At 41.9% G+C, this 20,918-nt stretch overlaps 2 protein-coding genes across 8 annotated transcripts in view; both read right to left on the reverse strand.

Annotated features, from left to right (window-relative positions):
- The window catches only part of FYCO1 (FYVE and coiled-coil domain autophagy adaptor 1), a 45,769-nt gene extending 32,913 nt beyond the window's left edge, over window positions 1-12,856 (reverse strand). For 3 of the 7 annotated variants that reach the window (XM_019285718.3, XM_010398831.4, XM_010398829.4), the window contains exons 1-4: window positions 12,758-12,856; window positions 3,454-3,630; window positions 1,858-1,964; window positions 599-724 (exon numbers count right to left, since the gene is read on the reverse strand). In XM_019285718.3, coding sequence (XP_019141263.3) covers window positions 599-724; window positions 1,858-1,964; window positions 3,454-3,508 — 288 coding nt within the window. In that variant the 5' untranslated portion in view covers window positions 3,509-3,630; window positions 12,758-12,856. Of the gene's footprint in view, window positions 1-598; window positions 725-1,857; window positions 1,965-3,453; window positions 3,631-9,734; window positions 9,851-11,826; window positions 11,925-11,958; window positions 12,145-12,757 lie in introns of those variants that run through there. The other 4 variants (XM_010398830.4, XM_019285716.3, XM_019285715.3 and 1 more) reach the window with 4 other exon arrangements.
- A 4,974-nt stretch (window positions 12,857-17,830) lies between these two features.
- On the reverse strand, window positions 17,831-19,833 carry XCR1 (X-C motif chemokine receptor 1). Its single transcript, XM_010398832.3, has one exon. It carries the CDS (start codon window positions 19,764-19,766, stop codon window positions 18,762-18,764), a length of 1,005 nt encoding a protein of 334 aa, XP_010397134.2. The 5' UTR covers window positions 19,767-19,833; the 3' UTR covers window positions 17,831-18,761.
- Window positions 19,834-20,918: the final 1,085 nt, after the last annotated feature.

The raw sequence follows: 20,918 nt of genomic DNA on the forward strand, positions 1-20,918 counted from the left end.
TTATTACTATCTAAATCTAACAGGAACAAGGCTTTTTGTGCTGTTCCTGACAGCTTACCCAAGGGAATAATGACAACTATCCCATGTCATTCCATCATGCTATTTCACACAACGGAACAGAGTTGAGACAGAAGATGAAATTGCTGCTCTCAGTCAGTCAACTTTATGGACCAGTTAAAAAAGTCTTAAGAAAAGTCAAATATGGTGAACTTTTCATCTTACACTTAAGAGTCAAATCCTGCTGTAAGCTGTGCTGAAGATGGTATGCTCTACCCTTGACTCAATTTCTCATTTCTTTTCAAGAGAAAATGGCACTAAGTTTATGAAAAAGCAGGGCACAATCAGAGACAAACAGGTCCATTCACTTATGTAAGTGGTCTTTGAAACAGGAGTCAGGCTTCTAATCCTACATAATTTGGTGCCCTAGTAGAAAAGGAAATCTTGTATTTTTATACCTTATGTGAGAAAAAAAAAATCCCCAAGGTTTTTTTGCTATGTGTTAAAAGCAGTGTATTTTTTTTGGTTTGTTGCTACTGCTCTCTGAAAAGACATGGCAAAACAAAACCCACATATTCTGATGCTTAACTGATATGCTTACTTCTGTAATAGACTTGACAAAGCGGATTCCATCATTAGCTCCTTTGATTTTTGCCAAGCAGTCGCAGAAATAATCCCAGTAGTCTTTTCTGTTCCCCAGCAATGTGCTTTTTTCCTTCTGGTCAAACTTAAACCAGGAAAACAAAATACAATGAGCAAAATCTAAATAGAAATATACTTATATATAGCTACTTGAAATTCTGTTCCTCTCCCAGCAGCATGTGCTTTCATGAGCCCTCTTAGCTTTAGCCAGTGTATTCACAAAGGAAAGAGACACTGCACTGTACTGATGCAATCCAGCAGTTACAAAAGCTACTTTACTGACAGTAAGAGATAATAATGTTCTGGTGCTCTTTAAAATACAGACATCCATTCAAAACTGCTGAAACAAAGATTTGCAGCAGATTCTGCAGCTGTTCAAGAGCAAAGCACTAACAGCCAGTTGTTGAGAGACCTGTAATTAAGTGTGCCAGTAGCACACATGTATGTACCAGAAAAACCTGCTCTAGATAAATCATGTTTAGAGCAGCAATGCAGCAAGGGTATGAACTGCACCTTGGACCATTCAAATCCCAAAAGAATTTTCAGTTTCTGCTGGAGCCTCTGCAATCCCATTAGAACTCCTTTGCCTAGATTAAGGCTACATTAGCATGTCTTTGTTGCAATCACTAACATGATTACAGTATATGTGGACACCACACTATGCAAACTGAATTTCAGTTTGCCCAGCAGTGTCCTCTTTTACTTAAATTTTAAGGGTGGACAAAACACAACATTCCAGATTAAAAATCAGCCTTTTGTATTAAGTCTTTCATACAACAACAACAAAAAAAATTCAAAGTGAAATTGCTGAAATTCTATAAATTACTCACACCACTACATTTTGCACCATGAACAGCTTACTAGTATTTATTTTGCACTAAAATGTCAAGATCTCATTACCACAGTTTTTTCAGGATAATTTAGCACGATAGATCTTTAAAATCAAGCCCAGATCTTTCAGATCAGTACAGAAATGCCTTACATTCCTCAATCAAACTACCAGCACTGCCTTGTGATTATTTATTTTCACTTGAAATAAGTATAATAGGCAGCACACATTTCAGTCCACTTATCACACACAACAAAAAATAAATACAAAGAGAGACTCAACTAGATATTTACGATTATTTGAGTTAAACCCCACATACTGAAGAGGAAGTAAGAGAAAACAAGGCCGAGCTTTGCTGGTGGATCACAAATACACAAATCACTTCTTACCTGTAAAAGGTACTCAAGCTTGTAGGAGAATTTTTGCAAGTTGACACTGTCATCAGTGATCGGTTCACCTCCTTCTTTAAATTCTTTACTTAATTCAGTCACTGCATCTTTAAAACAAGACACCAAAATAGTTAACCAATGCAAAGGATATCTAGCACTGAATCCATAAACAACTAAATGAATACTTTCTTCATGGACATTATGCATGTGGACTCATTTCCTTTTAGCTGCAATGTCTTAACGACAGTACAAAAAAATGACTGCTATGCTTCCAATTTAAGACCACCTATAAGAAAACAGCAGTTCAAGCTGTGTCAATTTGTTGTACGGATTATTTCTTCTTAAAAAGACACGTAGTACTTCTGACACTTAACAAAACCTGCTAACAGACAATTGCTAATTGCTACCTCAGCAGAGGGAAGAGAAATGACTTTTTGCTGTCTCATGTGCACATTAAGGTATTGCCACAGGACAAACAGAATTCTGATTAGAAAGGACAAAGCATGTAATCTGCTAAAGGGGATCAGTAACACGAGAACAGTCGTTCAGTCAGCACATTTATCTTCTCCATGCTTTATTCAGGAAGGTTCAGCTTGTGCTGGTTACAAACACAAATGAAAAAAATAATTTACACAAAAAATAAGCATACAGCAACTCTTCCCTAAAATATACACCCATAGTGGGTGAGGAAATCTCAAGTCAAAATACACTCTACTGTCCCCCTGGGCACTCTAGCCCCAAAAGGATGTACTTCTCAACATCAGAAATTACTGATTTTGAGCTTGCTTTCAACCTTGGTTTTATACTTATTTCAGGTGACTGAGTGAGCTTTAGCTCCCAGTCCCACTTGATAACCCGTTGCAAATTAAAATTTCTTCTTGTCAGCAGGCACATAGACCTCCTTTTTTATGTCACAGGAAGATCTAGATTCTCAGCTTTGGTGCATATACCTTATAGTTAATAAAAATTAAAAGGAAAAATATCTGAATCTTGGTATAAGCAGCTGAGTAGGACAGAAAGAGAGCAGGAAAACTGTTACGAATCTGATGCCAATTCTGCCTGCAGCAGAACTGTTGAAAATGAGATTGGCTACTTCTAGTGGAAGACAAGTTAGGCTCCACTGCAGCAAGAACAGCAGGTGTAATTCTCCAGCACTCTTCCTCTGGGTCTCCTTTCCCAGCTAGGTTTGGCCTCCTGGTTTTTCCCCTTCCCACATTAGCAACAACTCCACACCAGCTTCCCATCAAGGAAGCCTGAGTTTTAGGCCTTTTCTCCTTACTTCACATAAAGTCTTGTAACTCTCTGCATGCCGATGAAGTACTAGCTCACAATGCACACCCCCCACACACCTTTCTTTAAATTGTAAAACCTATTTCTTCTCTTGTATGTTTAAATTTGCAGGATTTAAGAATTCAGGGTCCTGCAGAAGGTACAGCACTTGTCTCACAAAAAAAATCCATCACATTGCACATCTTGAATTATGTTGCTACAATTGCTGCTGGAAGGAGTTACACAATTGAAAACAACTCCTACTCTCTGTTATCTAAAACCCAGAGGATGCAGTCCAGCCTCCAGAATGTATCTGTCAGCATGTACCTTGCAAGTCTCTGATAATCCGCTGCAGCTGACTTTCGCCACTAGTTGCTGCCATCTTGGAAACAAAAGGAACTCCCCTTCTGGGCTGTTAACCTTTTCATCCATCTAGATAAAAACAGCAGACTTCATAGCCTTGGTGACCATTGGGTTGATGCTGATTATTCTTCTCTGTGACACCTGCAATTGTAAAAGTCAAAAATAAAACGAAAGTCTTTATCAGCTCAAATGAGTAGCAGAGAGGTGCTTTGGCATTTTAGATCCTGTTGAGTAATGAATTCCAAGGCCAACACTTTTCCAGGATCTCCTTAATATTTTCTTCTAGTTTTCACTTTCCATTTCAGTTATTTCTTCAGTTATGTCTTACAAAACTACCAAGCAAACCTCAGAGAGCAATTTTCTCTGGCTGGAGTTACAACACAGTTGGTGGTACAGTCCAGCTCTGGCTGGCATCTCATCCAATCTATCTTGTGACCCTGAGGGAGGTTCCAATGACACATGATTTTCCCTCCCCAAAGCCTCTGCCAGATCTTCCCTACAGGTTGCAGAGTAAAAAGATAAGACCATTTCAGAAAGACTTTCAAGACACAGACTAGGCATGGGCCAAGGAGTCAAAAATGACGCATGCTTGACTCTCTGGCACCGGAGCATACTTTTAATGCGCAAGAGCTACGAAAAGCTTTAGTACTGGAGCGTGATTTTAGCACAAGGAACACCTCTCAACCCCTTCTCAGAACTCACTGTTCCCTACACATGTAAGATGACACCACTTTATTTTAAGCTCTGTTACAGCATCCTTGGCTGGATAAACATACCTTGCACCACCTTCTTTGCTTAGGATAAGTGAGTTATACTTGGCACTCACAGAAAATCTTTCTTAAAGTAAAATTAATTGAAAGCCTCAAACACTTTACTAAAACAATCATGCCTGGGGATGCAATCTTTCCAGTGCTAATCTGGGAACAATCATTCAAAGAAAAAAGCCACATAGAAACTACATAGGGAACTTACTAAGCATCCTGTTCAAAGTTTGTTCAGAATTCTGTCTGCAGAGGTACGGCCAAAGTTTCAAGCAAACACAACACCCAAAGTACCGAATCTTTAGAAAAATTGCTGTTATGCATTAGTGCTTTTGTTATAATTCAAGCTGAACTACAATGAAATTAAGTTGTAATTAAAATCTTACAAACTTTTGAATCTAATGTGATTAGGTCACATTATTATATCTCCTTTCTCTTTCCTTTCTTTCACTCCCAAAAGAGCTAAATTGGCATGGCTGAAGTAGGCGTCTGAATTAATCAAATGGATCATCCTTCCTACCCTGTGTATTAAGGTATTGTTAGGAAGTGATCCTGATGTGACCCCATATTCTTTTCTGTTTGAAACAAAGCAAACATTAACAAAGCCATAGAGACAGAAATACATTAAGCATAAAGAGAAGGCTGAAACTAGGCTTACTCGTGTGTTTCTCTGCATACCTGTGCTTTGTTACCTGCTAGTTTCCATTTCCATATCTTGATGGCAGTTGTTATGTTATGACACAAGTGTCATGTGGACCATGTCCTGTCTGGGGAAGGGCCTTGGCCTGCAAAATCCCTACCACAACTGATTGCTTCAGGAACAGAAGGCCAGAACAGCATAGACCACCTGACCTGTGCTGCCAAACACAATTTTTTACCTTAAATCAACAATGTGACATACCCAAGATTCCTATCTTGATTCTAGGGAGTGACCATACAAAGTGCCACACTTCCGGGCTACTTGGTGAGTTTGGGTACTACTGAAATAAAGCAAGAGTAACAAACTCAGCGAGTCAATGTTTCCTTTTTTAAGCACACACAGTAATATCAGCCGTATCTGTTCGGTTTGGCAACTGTTACATAAAGGAGCTTAAGCCAGAAGATTGTGCCACGTGGGCAATGGAAGCCAGAAAGTGTGACCAAATCAAATGCTTTTCCTCACACAAAGAGGGAAAAGAGCAAGGACCAACAAGAGGCTCCTGCCTGTGCTTCCCAAAGGCCAGAACAAGATCCCATGCAAGGCTCCAGAAACGCAAAGGCAATGCAAGAGGCATGCCAGGAAAACAGTGACCAGGCCAGATGCAGGCACATACAGAGAGCCTGGGAGAGTAGGCAATTGGGAATTGAGCCTTTATTTTGCAATAACCAGCAGGGAGTGGGACACTGGGCATCCTACAGCAGCCAGGCACAGCATGGGACCTTGTCAAGTGCTAATTCCCAGCAGGGTGCACAAGTAGACATTCACTGGAAGAGGACTAAGGCAGTTCAGTTTCCCCAGCCCCATTAGCATTGCTTAAGTCAGTGTGTTTGGCCAGAAGTCACAAATAAATGACTACTGGGTGCACAACAGCTCAGCAGCACAGTGCAAGAGAGGGCTATGTGCTCCCAGTGGGTTGATAACTGCTGTGCCAAAGCAGCCCAAGATACACATCTTTATTTCTGTTTGGATGTCCTAGGCAGAATGTGAGAATCCTGAAAAGAAACCACAACTCAGCAGGAGGCATGAAGCTGCACAGCCCACTCCTCTGCCTGCTCCCTGTCACGTCTTTTCTCAATACCTGGAGCAAGGTCTCACAGTTTCCCCTTCCTTGCATCAGTTCCCATGGATGAGACATGCATTTAGCCCCTTCTCTTCCCAGAGATGAAGAGGATCTTTTGACCTGGGCTATGGCATAGGGCAAACGTGCTGAAACTTCTACTTGCCTTCTCCTCTAAAAAATGGGGAGAAAGATACTTCTCCCCTCTGTGGTCCTTCCAGAGGTGTTCTTAGAAAACACAGGTGCAGAGCTCTCATTTCCTATGGCAAAGAAAGCTGATAATGTATCTTAACTGGTTTCCCAAGATTACAAAATAGGAAGAGCTTCTGTAAACACCTGATCTAGTCCTTCCTGATCACAGAACATTTTGCCCAGAATTCCTTAGAGCACATCACTGTTCCTCCAGCATTTCCTATCCTACTAAAACCTGTAAATATTTGCTTTGTGAAAACAGCATGATACATTCCTCAGGCACGAGTGACCCACTGTGGGTCAAAAGCTTTCTGGATGATGCATTGTTACCTCTTATATAACAACACTGGACTGAGGCTGATGGCATTAACTTGCCCAGAACTGCTGAGCTGCAATGACATCAGTGCAGCTACACTAAGGACCTGGCACAAAGGAGGCAACACAGGGCATGCCACCAGTCCCTCCTCACACTCCTGGGCCATGCCTGCTGATCTCTGAAGGTGGTTCCTGCCTTCCCTGATGGCATAAGTGCTAGTGTGGGGGTGGCAATCTTCTTTACAGAGGAGGATATCCTGGAGATTAAAGAAAGAAGCAGAAAGGAAATAGCCCACATACAGGAAAAGATTTACCTGAAGGGGAGTGAGACACATATAAAACTGGCAACAAAATGTAATGACTGTAATTAAACTGGTTAGTGAAGCAGCTACAATGACCTACTTTTAATCTGATTCTATAAAATTTATCTTCATTTTCTACACCATGTCTGCATCTCCAGCAGCTACCCTTTTAGGTCAATTTTGGCCAACCTTGAGAGAAGGCAATCATCTTCAAAATACTACACTTCTCCATGTGCAGTCAAAACAGGAAGCAGGGAGGATGCCCACGAGCAGAGTGTCTCTGCATTGTTAAAGACTACAGTGAGACCTCCACTATAACCTGATATCAGAGAATCCACTCCCCACCCAAGTGCATTTTCAGTGTGCACTAAGAGCAGAGCTCACACTGCAGACTTGGTGTAATTCAGCTAAACAGTAAATCAGATTTGCAAAAACTATTCTTTGGAAACCAAGACCCACTACTTTCTACTGCTTATGGAAATACTTCCTGTTAATATGACTACTCTGGACTAGTCATTCCAAACAAGGGCACTTCATCACATGGCCCCAAGTGGTATCACAAGACCTTTAATTATTTGGTGCCTGCAATCCTATGCCTTTTCTAACATTCTATATGAAACAAAACAGGCAAGTGAGGATACTGAGACAAATCCTATGTTTGTGAGTCACAGCTTGAACTGTATTATTCCCTTGTGTAGTGTGAACATGGTATGCTCTATAAAAGCAGATACTGATTGATAACTGCAAGGTACACTGGAAAAAAAATCCCAAACAACCTACCTGGTCATACAGTTGGCTACAAGACACACTGACAAAAGACACTGAATGCAAACCTCAGGCAGAGATGAAGGAAGAACTGGGAAAAGAAAGTCCCTAACTCTCAGGATTGTAACAGCACTGATTTAGTTAACTAATTTCATTACAGTAACTGTCTGAAAAAACTACTTCGTACTTTGTTGTTGCAGCAAACATAGAGCCCCAGTGAAATTCACGGCAGCTGCGCTGCAGCTTTTCTCATTTTGTACCATGCAGGCACACAGAGCTGCACATCCATAAAGCCGAAGAACTATTTGCTGGAAGTAAGGGTCTGAGGTATAAAAAAGACAGCGTGGTTCTTCTGTCATGCACACACATGTGCTTCTTACTGGGCAACTCAACTGTTTGTGCTTTAACACTGAATACAAAGATACGTGACTGGACTATATTAAATAGAAGGATTAAAAGCAAAAGGCAGGCACAGTCTGAATGACAGCTAGGGTTTCCACTCCGAGAAGTGAAATCTTCTTTTTAAATTAATCTTTTCCCTTAATTTTCTACATCAGCAAATCTTCACATTTCAGTGACAAAAATATGGTTTGGGAATATAAACAATTAACAATAAAAGACATCTCGCAGAAAATACGTGTCCAGAAAAAGAAATTCTCTGAGTATCATAACATAGAGGAAGAGAATAACTAGATGAAGTGCATAAAAACATTCACATATTTTGCAAATGCTTGGCAGAGAAAGAGCATTTTTATAGTTAAGAACTCCTTACAGTAAAGCCTTTTTGTGGGAAGGCTCTTGTGCTCTAGGAGTATTTGCATTTTACAACATAAAAACACAAACTAATGACATTCGTAAAATACTGCTTGTACCCCTAACCTGACAGAAAAGACTGACACAAAAGAATCAGTAAAGTTTTATAAACTTTTTGTGCAGTCTTCCCTATTCTATGGACAACTGACCTGCATTCCACCCCTATTCCTTGAATTTACAACCTCTTTTTAGAAAAAGATCAAAGCTAGGCAACAGACAAGAGTATACAGTGGCACAGTAAGAACTCCATGAGACAGAGTTAAGTTTTAACCTTGAGTGGACAAAGCTGGCAACCCTACCAAATTTTTTTAAAGCTGCACCTACCAAACTGGATCTCCTCTCTAACACCTGGCTTAAAACCCTTTAATACCCTACACTGTACTTTGCCAAACAGGACAGATGCATCAGACCGGGGACACAGATTCCTGACTTGGAGAATAGTGTTGTCTCCGATATTCCTTCACATCAGTAACTGCTGACAAACATGAACTCAATGACCACTTTCTGCAAACAACACCACAGGGATGAGCTAGTACATATCTCACAAAGACAACCTTGTCTCAGCCCTATCTCATGATGACAGAACTTCCCTGTTTGAGGAAGCAGTCAGTTTACAAAGAGAAGAGCTCTCTTCTGATAACAGGAATTGAACAAGTATCGCTTTTAACAAACTTGTCTGCCCTTTTCCCTTAGGACACGCCAGACCTCACGCCACGTCAGGAATGCTATACCTTGTTTACTAACATCTATCAATTAACCCAACCATAACTCTTCCAGAGACCTGTTTCTCCACAGCTGCTCCCATCCTCTTTCACTCTCCCTGGGAGAAGGTATCCCTGCTGTCTCAATGCCTGTATGTGAGCTGAAAAGACAGAATTAATTCAAAAGTGAAAAGGTTTGTTTCCCCTCTTCATGCTCTTATTCTCCTAAACAATTCTCCCTGTGTCCCTCCCTGCCACAAAATCTGCTCTTTCTCTCTACAACTCACACAACTATTTAAATGTCTTACATGTTCTTCAAGCCACGCACATGACACTCAGGTGCTACTCTGAGGAGCACCACATAGACACCTACAGAAATAGAAACACCAGAGGACTTCCAGCTGCAGAGGAGCATTTGGCGATTCATGACACTCAACTCATTCATCGCACAAGCTTGGAGACTTCAAAGAATCTCATATTTTTCAGGTCTCCAAAATTGGTCTCTGGGCCTTGTTAATTTCCTCAGCAAGGCTGGCCTGACTATAGTAGCTCAGCCACCTCTGAGACTTCGGGATAGTTAAAAGCAACAACCATTCCATCCTGGCTCTGAGTGGGACCTTTCCTTAGCAGCAATTTTACCTCTGTATATACCGGTGCACACTGTCCCTCCAAGCTGAGGTTTCAGAAGTACTTGAAAAGGCTTCCTCCAGCTAATGGTTTTGGGAAGTCTGGCAGATGGGTGCTGAGTCTTGCCCACTTGTAGCACCTCATGCGTCCTCCCTCCAGCCAGCAGCTCCTTAGGATAACTCTTAGCCTATATGCAGTTCCCAGTAAAATACCAACATGCAACACTGAAAATTACAGGTCTTGACCACACACATGTAGACCAAATAGAGGGCGAGGCAAGCAAAAACCACGCTGAGACAACCCAAACTGACAGGCCACTGAGTCATGCTGCCCCAGAGTCAACAGAAAGAATTCTTGTTTTCCTTCCTCTGTAGCAGGAAGTATGGAGTATTTCTTCTCTGCCTCTGTTCTTGTGAGTTTTCCAGTGAAGGTCACCATTTTGGGGGGAAGGGGAAATTTCAGAGTTACAAATCCCAAAGATTAGGAAGCATTTGGAGGAGAGGCCTGTATGAGACTGTCATACTGGGTGAATAGGAAGAGACAGGCCCACAGATGACGCAGGCTTGGCATGAGCCCAGTTATTCAGGATACCCTGATCCAACTGGTTCACTTTCGAAACCTAAACTGGCTTGTAGCAGTAGCAAGACCTTTCCTATCTTCATCCTTCTTCCCAGCAGGCCTCATTCAGGCATTAATTGCTTGTAAATATCTGCTGAGGTCACTAAACCACCAACCAACACAGAATACTGTGATCGGCAAAAATACTAAACCGAAGGAAGGGCATACAAGTCAAGGTCCTGTGCTTGCACTGAGATCCAGGCACTTTGCATAAAAAGTTCTGCTCCTCCTACCAGTGTCAAAAACTGTAAAACCACTGTCAGAATGCATCCAGGCAAATGATTTTAAATTATTACTATTACAGAATTTTTGGACACAAACAGCCACTACTCCGTGGACAAACTGAAATTACTACATCAAAATATGAACTGGATTAGATACAAGCTGCTAAAGTTTGCTTGCATTGGCAAAACCAACCAAACACACAGTAATACAAACAAATAAATAAAAACAATAACGTGTAACAATAAAAACACTTGGGGCTCTTAGAGTTCCCTTAAGTTTAATAATCTCAAGAACATGTGAAGAACACTAGAAGGTTTCGGTGTTTACTTGACAAATAGACAATTGTTTATTTTTAAATGTGATCAACTAAGAAAAACAAATAACAATCTGGGTTAAAAAAAATTTCAGCACTACTTTTCCTTGGGTCCACTGCATAATTTCTGCAATTTTACAGACTTTACATCTTGACTAGTTTTCTCTCCCTAGTTGTTTCTTTATGTCTTGATCACTCACCAAACAAGTCTTAGAGGAACCTAGCCTCCAGGATGTTATGAAAAATTCCTATTCCTTTTATGTAACCCTCTAGCAGTGGAGAGAGGGACTGCAAATATAACACACTCTTTCGCTGTTATCAAATGGTGTACATAAGAGACTCCTTTATACATGAAAATCAGGCTCCATAACTAACAGGCTCCTGAGAAGTAGCAGTGAAACCATGTTTACAACAAATGCTGTCAAATATATATACTACAGATATATATATACACACTACAAGAAGCAGAGCAGACTATCACTTGTTTTGCACCGCACTCTCTTAAGAAACAACTTTTTAACTGCAGTGCACTCTTCTAAATGTGGGTGTTGGAAAACACTATTTGGAACGTCTAGAACATTTTTAAAATTCAATCACTCCCATGAGGATCATTGGAAGACTCCAACAAACTGCCTTGCACACCACAAAATCTGGAAAACATAAAACACACTACTGCATGGCAGTAAGAGAGAACAGTTTGCAATGCTACTGATAAGACAGAGAACATGTTTTACCCTGTAAGTTTCATCCTAACTTGCCTTTATGAGCGTACAAAGTCAGAGCTGGGTAAAATCACCCACTTTGACTCTTCAGCATTAAGCAGACAAAGGCCTGTTACTTCTCCCTCTGTTTCAACTTGAAACTTAAAACTTGAAGTTTGGTTTCAAGTGAGAGGCAGAACCAGGAGCATGAAGTCTACAGCTGACCAACTCTGTGTGCCAAACCAACCTTGCAAAAATCAGCGGGAGGCTGGATGCAGTGACCTGGACAGAAAACAGGGCCCTGTGCTCGGGCAGCTGCAGCAGCAAGGGATACACCAGTTTCCAGAACACGGCACAGACCCTCCACAGCCCGACTCACCACCGCAGGACCTCTGCCCGAGTGGAATCCAGTGTCCAAAGGCGGCAGACAATCATTTCACTAAAACCTTGTGTTTTTTCCTTCTCCTTGCTCACTCTGGATTACCAGGATCAACATAAGCCGGAGGAGGAGGGCCGGCTGCAAACCCGGCATCTGCTCTGGAGACAGACCCAGCCGCCCCGTGTACCAGCAAAACTCTCTCCCTATCCATCCGCCGGAGATTTGCCGACACAAGGGCAAAGTGGGATTAGGGCCGCGTCAAATATTTGCCTGTCAGCACTTTATAGCGGGGTGAGGGCACGGACACGGGCGGGTGTTTGGTTTCCAGCAGGGTGACTCCGCTCCCCCTGCAGCTGCAGGAGAGGAGAAAACAGAGGGCAGTGCTGATGTGGGCCTAAAGTCAGCGCTCACCAGGGAGACATGATGACACTTCAGGAGACTGGGACTGGGTCTGGATGGTGGCCGACGTCCGCCCAGGCGCTGGCCCTGAGAGACGGTGACCCCCATTCGAGGGGCTCCCAGGCGATGACAGCCAGCATCCAGCCCACCCCGGGCTGATGTGCCCCTGCCATGCCCACGCTCACCCCACCACTGAGCCCACCCGGGAACCCCCTAAGGCGGCCGGCAACTCTCTCCCCGCTGGGGCTCCTCCCCTCGAAGCCGAGCTCGGCGCCGCAACAAGTGGAAGCCGCCGAAGTTACTTCCCCCTCTCCCCGTCAGCTCCCTCCGCCCGCTGCCGCCTCCCCGCCCCCAGCCCCGCCGCGCTCCTCGGGGGTGTGCGGGAGGGGTCGCTCGGTACCTGCGCGGCTGCCGCCGCCATGTCGCGCACAGCCGGCCCGGGGTGAGGCTCCGGCCCTCGCCGCCCGACTACAACTCCCGTGAGGCCGCGGAGGGGCCGCCCCACGCCCGGGGCGGTGTCTGGGCGCAGCGCCAGGGGCGCCCGCAGGCGGCCGGGACGGAGTGCTGCGGGGAAAGCTGAGGGGTTTGAAATGGCTTTGGGGGAGACATCGCCGCTTTCGGCTACAGCGGCAGCGTTGGGGTGGTTTCCTCTCGGGGAAGCTGGTGTTTCTGGTGCCCTCACACCAGAGGGTCGCTTTTTACAGAATCACAGAGTCGTTAGGGTTGGACTGGACTCTCGAGATGCCTGATCCAACCCCCCTGCCAAGGCAGGGTCACCTCAAGGAGGTGACACAGGAACACGTCCAGGTGGGTTTGGAATGTCTCCAGAGAGGGAGACTCCATGACCGCCCTGGGCAGACTGTTCAGCGCTCTGCCACCCTCAATGTGAAGTTCTCACGGTGAGGTGAAACTTCCCTGTGTTTCAGCTTATGGCCATTGCTCCTTGGCCTGTTGCGGGCTCCACTGAAAAAAAAAATTTAATAAATTTTTGTCTTAATACTTTTTAATATAGTACTGACTGTTGCTTTTAGGACTATTCTTTATGGGTTTTTTTCTTTTTTCTTTTTTTTCTCATTTTCTCATCAGTTCATCAAGCGCTTTGCACAGACAACTGAAGCAAATGTGAAAGTCAGGCATGACAAAACTGGTATGCAGCAGATTCCCCCCTCTCTGCTCTCACCAGCTGATGAAAGGAAAATCTTCATCCCTAAACTGGAGGGGTGAGAGGACATAGTCTCAAGCTATGCCAGGGGAGGTTTAGGTTGGACATAAGGAGGAATTTCTTAACAGAAAGGATGATTAGACACTGGAATGGGCTGCCCAAGGAGGTGGTGGGGTCACCATTCTTGGAGGTGTTTAAGGAAAGACAGGACATGGCACTCAGTGCCATGGTCTGATAGACACAGTGGTGCTCAGTCATGGGCTGGACACTGTCTCAGAGGTCTTTTCCAACCTAATTGATTCTGTGATTCTGTGAAAGACATAGGTAGAAATTAATATGTCTATATAAAGTAAGAGACTGGGGGAAAACAGGTGTGAAACTGGAACAAGAGGTTGCTTCCTGAGACAGGGTGTGGGGCACAGGGTTCCTAACGCTTCCAGCACCAGGCCCCTTCTACAAGCAGGCTGTTTCCTCTTTTCAGATTTTAACCCTCCTATATGATATGCATATGATTCTCTGAAAGGACATTTCTTTCCCAGCGCCTGAAAGAGGCTACGCTTGTTTTGCACTTGAAGTGCAAACTTGAAAGACTTCCTTTGCTTTTTTTTCCCACATTACTTTGGTAAATAAACCATTTTAAATTAAACTTGTGAGCAAGCAGTTTGTCATCAGTTCTTGCCACAATGCTTGTGACTTTGTTAGTGTCATAAACATCAGCTTAGGCTGAAGATCAAAGCATCAAATTTTCAAGACTGTTGAGGAAATATATGTAGTATATAGTCACTGACATGTCTCCATCATCCTCCACACATAAGAATGACTAAATGACCTTAAGTTTTGGTGATTAATCTTCATCTAATGTATGTTTTTGAGTAGCTCAAAAGCATTTTAGTGCCCTCAGAAATGCAGGTTATAGGGCTACACATGTTGCAGGCACATGACCTGTGAAATGCTCGGGGATGACTTACATCGTTTGGAAGCAACCTTCAGGCTTACTTTTCTTGGCACGCTTTGCTGAATCATGCAGCAGTGCCAGGAGCATCTGCTGAAAACGAATGTTTGTTTTCCATTGATCTCTAGGCAACTGGGTGTCTTCCAAAAGTAATCTCGGGGTCATCAGACACAAGTAATGGTAAATCAAATCCCATATAATTTCATTGCAATGGATTTTATTTTAAAAATTTTCAAAAAGTCTGTGCTATTTTACTTTTCACTCAGAAATAATCAGTTGGAATGGATTGTTCCTCCTTTTAATTATGTAGTAACAAGCTACTTTCAGAAATATTTAATTATTGATACTAATTATTGAATTATTGCCTGTTTATGTACACATCAATTTCTTCAGAGAAAAACATGCTGTTTCCAACTAGGTCCATAGCTGACCAACACTTCTTTAGAATTTTCTGTATCCTCATTTCTTAGCAATAAAAGATGTTAGAGATATTTCCTTTTTGGAAGCTGCACTTGGAAAAAAAACCCACGTTGTCTGCTCCATGCATGTTGCTTTCCTGTATTTTTACTCTGATAAAATTTATTGATTAACTTCTTCATAAGCTATGATGGGCTAGATGGGAATTATTTTCAATTTTTCTTTAAATTTTTTTGCAAGAGTTAATTCATGTTATATAATAAGTGGAAGGGCTTTGCTTCCCCTAGGCACTTGAGGTATTTTATGAGAGCAGCTAACCCCCAGCTTCCCTGGTGGATTAACATACCATTGTAGCTAGACTGAACAACAGGCTGCTGTTCATCATCAGAAACCTTCTGTGACTGTGGGGAGAAAGCTTTGGAAGCGCTTTTTGCATTTGTTTGCATTCTGTTTTGAATAGGTGGACAAATAATAGTCAGTAGGTGTAAAGCTGGGAGTAGGCAACATAAAAAGAATCGGCAAAGCTCTGGAAAACATGTAGAAGCAAATATGGCATTTTAGACAAAGTGGTTGAGGAGCTTGGAAGAATATTCTGCTAAATATCAGGTCAGCTTCTGAGACTGACTTCCACCTGAGTACATCAGGTTTAGGAGCTATCACTGCCCAGAACTGGCTGCATTTCACTCCTGTGTGGACAAAGTGGGTACCAAGATTTTGATCTGGTTTGATGCTTGTTCAACTGCATCAAATAGTGTGGGAAAGCCAAGACCTAGACTCTGGACTGTGCAGTTTAAATGAAACAGAGTCCTTTATATACATCTATAGAGGTGTACGTGGATGTATGTATAGGCATATGGATAAAGAGCATTATCTTTTTGCCTCTCTTTGCTGGAAGAAAGCAGCATTGTTTGGAGGAATTAAACAAACTCAAATATGTTTTGGTTTTGTTACGTGAACAGTTTCTGAGTATGGAGAGAGTACTCCACTCCTCACACATTTCTTTGTCCTTTCTGTCTCCTTGGTTTTTTGTTTCACTGGATGAGCAAGGGCATTTTCAACTGCAGAGTAACGATAAGGAGAAGATAAAATAGAATTTTATTTACGATTTCAATGAACTCAATATTTCAAAATATTGAGAATATGAAGGTATCCTGACTCAATGAAAACACTTCTGGCAGTAAAGAAGTACATGTTCTGCTTTGCCAAAATTGCCCACATTTATGAGTCTGATTCTTGCTCTGATTTTGATGGCCACCAGTGTAAGGAAGAGACATTGACTGACTGAAATCAGCCCAATGGAGGATCACAGATGGACAGGGAGTTGGAGCACATGATATATGAAGACACTAAATTGGCTGGGATATGTTTATCCCCAGGAAAAAAAACAAGGTTTAGGGGAGATATGATGGCTCTGTTCCATTATCTAATGTGAAGACACAGAGAAGGTAAGGAAAAAACTACATCACCAGGTTGCAGCAAAAGAAATTTTGTTCATGTAGAAGCAAAAACATCCACCATAAGAGTTCTTAAGCACTGCAACAAGGACTTGGAGGAGTTATGGAGTCCCTGATCTTGCAGGTTATCAGTTTCACCAGATAAAGGCCTGAGTGACCTTGTCTGACCAGGGAGATGGAACTTCTGTGAGCAGCACAGAAGAGTGGATCATCTCCAGAAGTCTCTTCCAGGCTAAATTAACCTATGAAAATTCACAATTACTTCTTCAATTAAAAATACCTTAACTTTAATAGGTGGTTATCAGAGGCTGAGAACAATAGTCACAGTGTAGTATTCCATTGAATTTCTGAATGTTTATTAGTACTACTTCATTATATCAGGAGGCAAAATATCTACATTCTGAGTTACTTTGGTTATGGCAGCAATACAGTTGGGTAATATTAAGAGTTCTTTTTATGTGCTCAGATACACTGTAACAAAATATGCTCAAGCTACAAACAGATTTCAATAACTTGCTAAAAACTGGGCAGAGCAGGATCATTTCAGTCTTCATGCTTCTCTTATAATTCTCAACTTTTTTTCAGACAGATGTAAAATATATGAACAGTAAATATTTCACAGTTGTGTGGCTCTAGGTCAATCAGTTGAATGACAGCTTGTTGAAATTACGCACGAGACCTTCTTGTACTCATGGTCATAGTATTTTCCTCTTGTGGAGCTTTGCTGGTGCCCATGAAGTGGTCCTGGCTTACCAGAATAGAAGAATAAATTGGACTCATTTGTCCTTTAAAAGGTTGTCTCTTCAATAATTGATGGTATTCAGTCCCCAGTCCAAAGCTGTTTGAAGCCACATTCATTTCAAATATTTCTTATCAGGAGCCAATAGCCAAAGGCTGGTCTCCACCAAAACCAGAAAAAGTGACAACTTCTCCCTTTCCATGGCTTGTCTGAACACAAGTGAGTTCCCCAGTGGGATTAATGAGTCTATGTCATATATTTTCACCCCATTCTTTTGCTTTTCCTTAGGTATTCTTGCTTCTGGGTATAATCACAAATAGGATATTGTACTATGGGCCCATCTGAGTTTCTACTTTTTGTAAACTATACAGCAGCTGTGAAGAATCTGTTGTCTGTTCCAGATAATCTTTAGAGATCAAATGAAATAGTGTGGAAGCAGCATAGACATTTTAAGACAGATGCCCAAAAAGCCAGATTGTTGCTTAGAACTGTTGCTAAACCATTGCTTTTTTGCAGGTGCCACTGCAAAACTACCTTGGCTTTCTCTACAAATGCCAGGAAATTAAATATTCTGCTTTCCAGGGACTTTGTCATTCAGCTACACCACAATAACATGCACTATGTGTGTGCACACACTGCCTGGGGAAAAAAATACCCCATTGAGCTAGAATGAAGAAGGATATCAGTTTCTCTTTAAAAAAAAAAAAAAAAAAAAAAAAAAAAAAAAAAAAAAAAAAAAAAAGCCCAAACATTAATTTTACAAATAAAGCAAGCCATTTTTATCCTGCTATTTAAAAAGCCTTTTTTTCCTGCACTATAACCTATATAGAAGTTTAAGTCTTCTCAGCACCATGGGAAAGGGAGAAAAGGAGGGAAAGAGCATTTAGAGGCAAATATGCTCCTGCTCTGCTCAGGAGATGGGCTGTTGATCTGCTGCAATTGTCTGAAGTGATATTCAAAGACTGGAAGAATCCTGCGGCAAAGAACAGTAACAGGAGAAAAACTTATATCCTAGTGAAGTATCTGTTCAACAGCTTGTGTTCCTTCTAGGGCTCTCCCAAAGTTTCCATTTCAGACACAAAAGACTACTTTTACACAAAGCTTGTTTTATGTATACTTATCTGCCAAAAGATAAAAGAACATTTGCCCTGAGAACTTCAGAAACTCTGAGGTCTTGTAGCTATTGTCAGGACAGTTAATCCTGAGACACCCCCCACCCCACAAAAAGACGAATGAGTAAACTGATAAACACTGATAAACTCTGAAAAGCATTAAAATTTGCAAAAATACTTATGTGTCCATTGCTATATACAACCCAAGTATTTTTAGTCAGGTAAGAAAGAGATATGCAACAACTTTTATGTTAAAACCTTATGTTTTAATGCCCAAAGGAAAAAGCGATCCTTTTCTTTTCAAAAGAGAATATAAATGAGAGAAAATCCATCTCACTGTGCAAAAAATTGGGAACTTAACACTTTCAGGCCAATGAAGTAATTTCTTGGCATTCTCATCTCTTCATCCCACTGCAAGTACATTTTGTTATTTTCCATACACAGCATGTTTGCAAAGAGTAAATTTATGTCTCTTTCTCAGGGAATTGCCTCTCAGAATTAGAGGCTATCCATGGCATGCTAAATCTGAAAGTTTGTTCAGGATTAGTCCTAATAGTTAGGTCTTGCTTCAGTACAAGGATGCCCCTTCATTCTGGAATTTGCCTTCATAGCAGGTCCTGGGGCTGGAGGCTTGACCATTGCTGCAGTGTAAACACAGACTGCATAACTGTGCCAAGTGCCTCTTGAACTTGACTCCCACAAACACATAGAGCACAGGGTTGAGGCAGCAGTGGGAGAAAGCAATTTTACGGCTGATGTGAAAGGCAAGGTTGGAGTCTTTTGCATACCTACAGCTGGGTGATGGAAAAGTAGTCAGAAAGCTGAGGATGTTGTAGGGTGCCCAGCACAGGAAAAAAGCCACCACAATAATGAGGATGAGCTTCACAGTTTTGTGCTTTCTGCGAGATCTTGCTCTGAGCAGGATTATGAGTATCTTGAAGTAACAGAATACGATGACTCCAAAGGATAGCAGGAAGAGTATATTTCTCACATAAATGTCCACCTTTTTCCAATTCCCATCAGCATAATCACAGAACATGTTCTCTTCCAAGTCTTCTTGCACTGTGGTGTGAATCACCTCAGGAACCACAATTAGTATGCTAACAGTCCAAACAGCCAAGGACACCAGAACACCACAGCACTGCGTCTGGGATCTCAAAGTTGAAAGGGGGTTCACTACAAACAAGTACCTCAGGATAGTCATGAGAGTCAAAAAGAAAACACCGCTGTAGTAGCCAATGGAGAAAACAGCATTCGATGCTTTGCAAAGGAACTCACCAAAAATCCATCCAAAGGACTGGTCCACCACCCAAAAAGGCAGCATGCAGGAGAAAACTAAATCAGAGATACAGAGATTCATGATGAAGATGTTTGTTAAAGACATAAGGTTTTCATATTTGAATAGGATCCCTAACACCAAAGCATTTCCTAGCAGGCTGAGCAAAAATACCAGAGTGTAGAGGACAGCAGTGAGATAGATGTTGAATGTGAAATAGTCACCCATTTCACAGACGTTGGTTTCATGAAGGTCTTCATAGGAGTAATTATAATCTAAATTATATTCTTCATCCATTTGTCTGTGCAAATCTTGTGCTGTTCTCCAGCAGCTACTTCAAAGGACTGCAACAATCAAACTAAAACTTTTGTGAAAATCAACCCAATAACTAAACTCCCACTGTGGAGACTTCTATTTTAAGAGAGAAAAAGCAGCAGTGAAACTAGTCATTTTTCCTGGCTTGGGGAGAGAAAGGACTAATTTCTTCTGATGACTAGAGCATGAACAGGTAGATACCAAAGACTTACTGCAAAACACTCAAATCTTAAATACTTAAGAAGTCAGAAACTAAGATGTTTCTGAACCAAAATGGTTGGTGACAACGGCCAATTACTAACTTTCTACTGTATGAAGGTGCATTGTTTTTTGATGTAAATATCTCAGTTGCCCAAACTTTTAAATATGCTACTGTTTTTTCAGTTTTCTGGAATGGTATGCAACTCCTAAGCACTTCACTGTATAGATGATTCTTTGTCACCAAAATTCAGCATTGCGTAAACCTAAAAAGCTGAGCAGTACCAGTAGCAACAACTGTAAGCACTAAGAACTAGAAAAGCCAGGTTTCTTACAGATTTTTGTCTTGAAGTTTGCTGATATCTAAACATCTCAAAGCCGTGACAGAAGCGTCATCACACTGGGTGCTCTGGGCACCTCTGTGGCCTGACAATTCTCAGGGATGCAACAGGAGCAGTGACCACATCACAGTCCTTTTCTGAGAGTGCTGCCTGTATGCAGGCAAGAATTTAATCCCAGATGGATGGCGAGTTGAAATTGGCCAACAGGATCAACAGTTAGTGGGACTGGGAAAATGGCATACAATCAGCCTAGTTTCTTTATGAAATTAAGCTAAAAAATAGGTACAGAAAAATCAGTGATGTCTCTGAGCAGTGGTTTAAAGTCTAAATTCACTTTATCCTAGAAGAAGGCTTATCTGCAACACCATGTTTGGATCCTGTTTTGACAGCCCGTGAGAGACCTGCCACTGAGTTCCTTCAAAGTACAGTTGCAAGAAAGAGACTCCACAGCTTGGGCCAAAATTGTGCTAGTGCTGTTTTCCTTTTTGAATTAGTGAAGGCAGAATCTGCCTGCTACAGGCTTAAAATGACATGCTGCCTTTGGAGGACAGGAGAGCTATGTCTACACAAGGAAAGCATGTCAGGGAGCACTTCT

Source organism: Corvus cornix, chromosome 2 (genome assembly GCF_000738735.6).
Source record: "Corvus cornix cornix isolate S_Up_H32 chromosome 2, ASM73873v5, whole genome shotgun sequence".
NCBI classification, from domain to species: Eukaryota; Metazoa; Chordata; class Aves; order Passeriformes; family Corvidae; genus Corvus; species Corvus cornix.

Bases quoted from the DNA above. Each gene is read 5' to 3' on its own strand.
- XCR1 (XM_010398832.3), bottom strand. From the start codon at position 19,766: ATGGATGAAGAATATAATTTAGATTATAATTACTCCTATGAAGACCTT.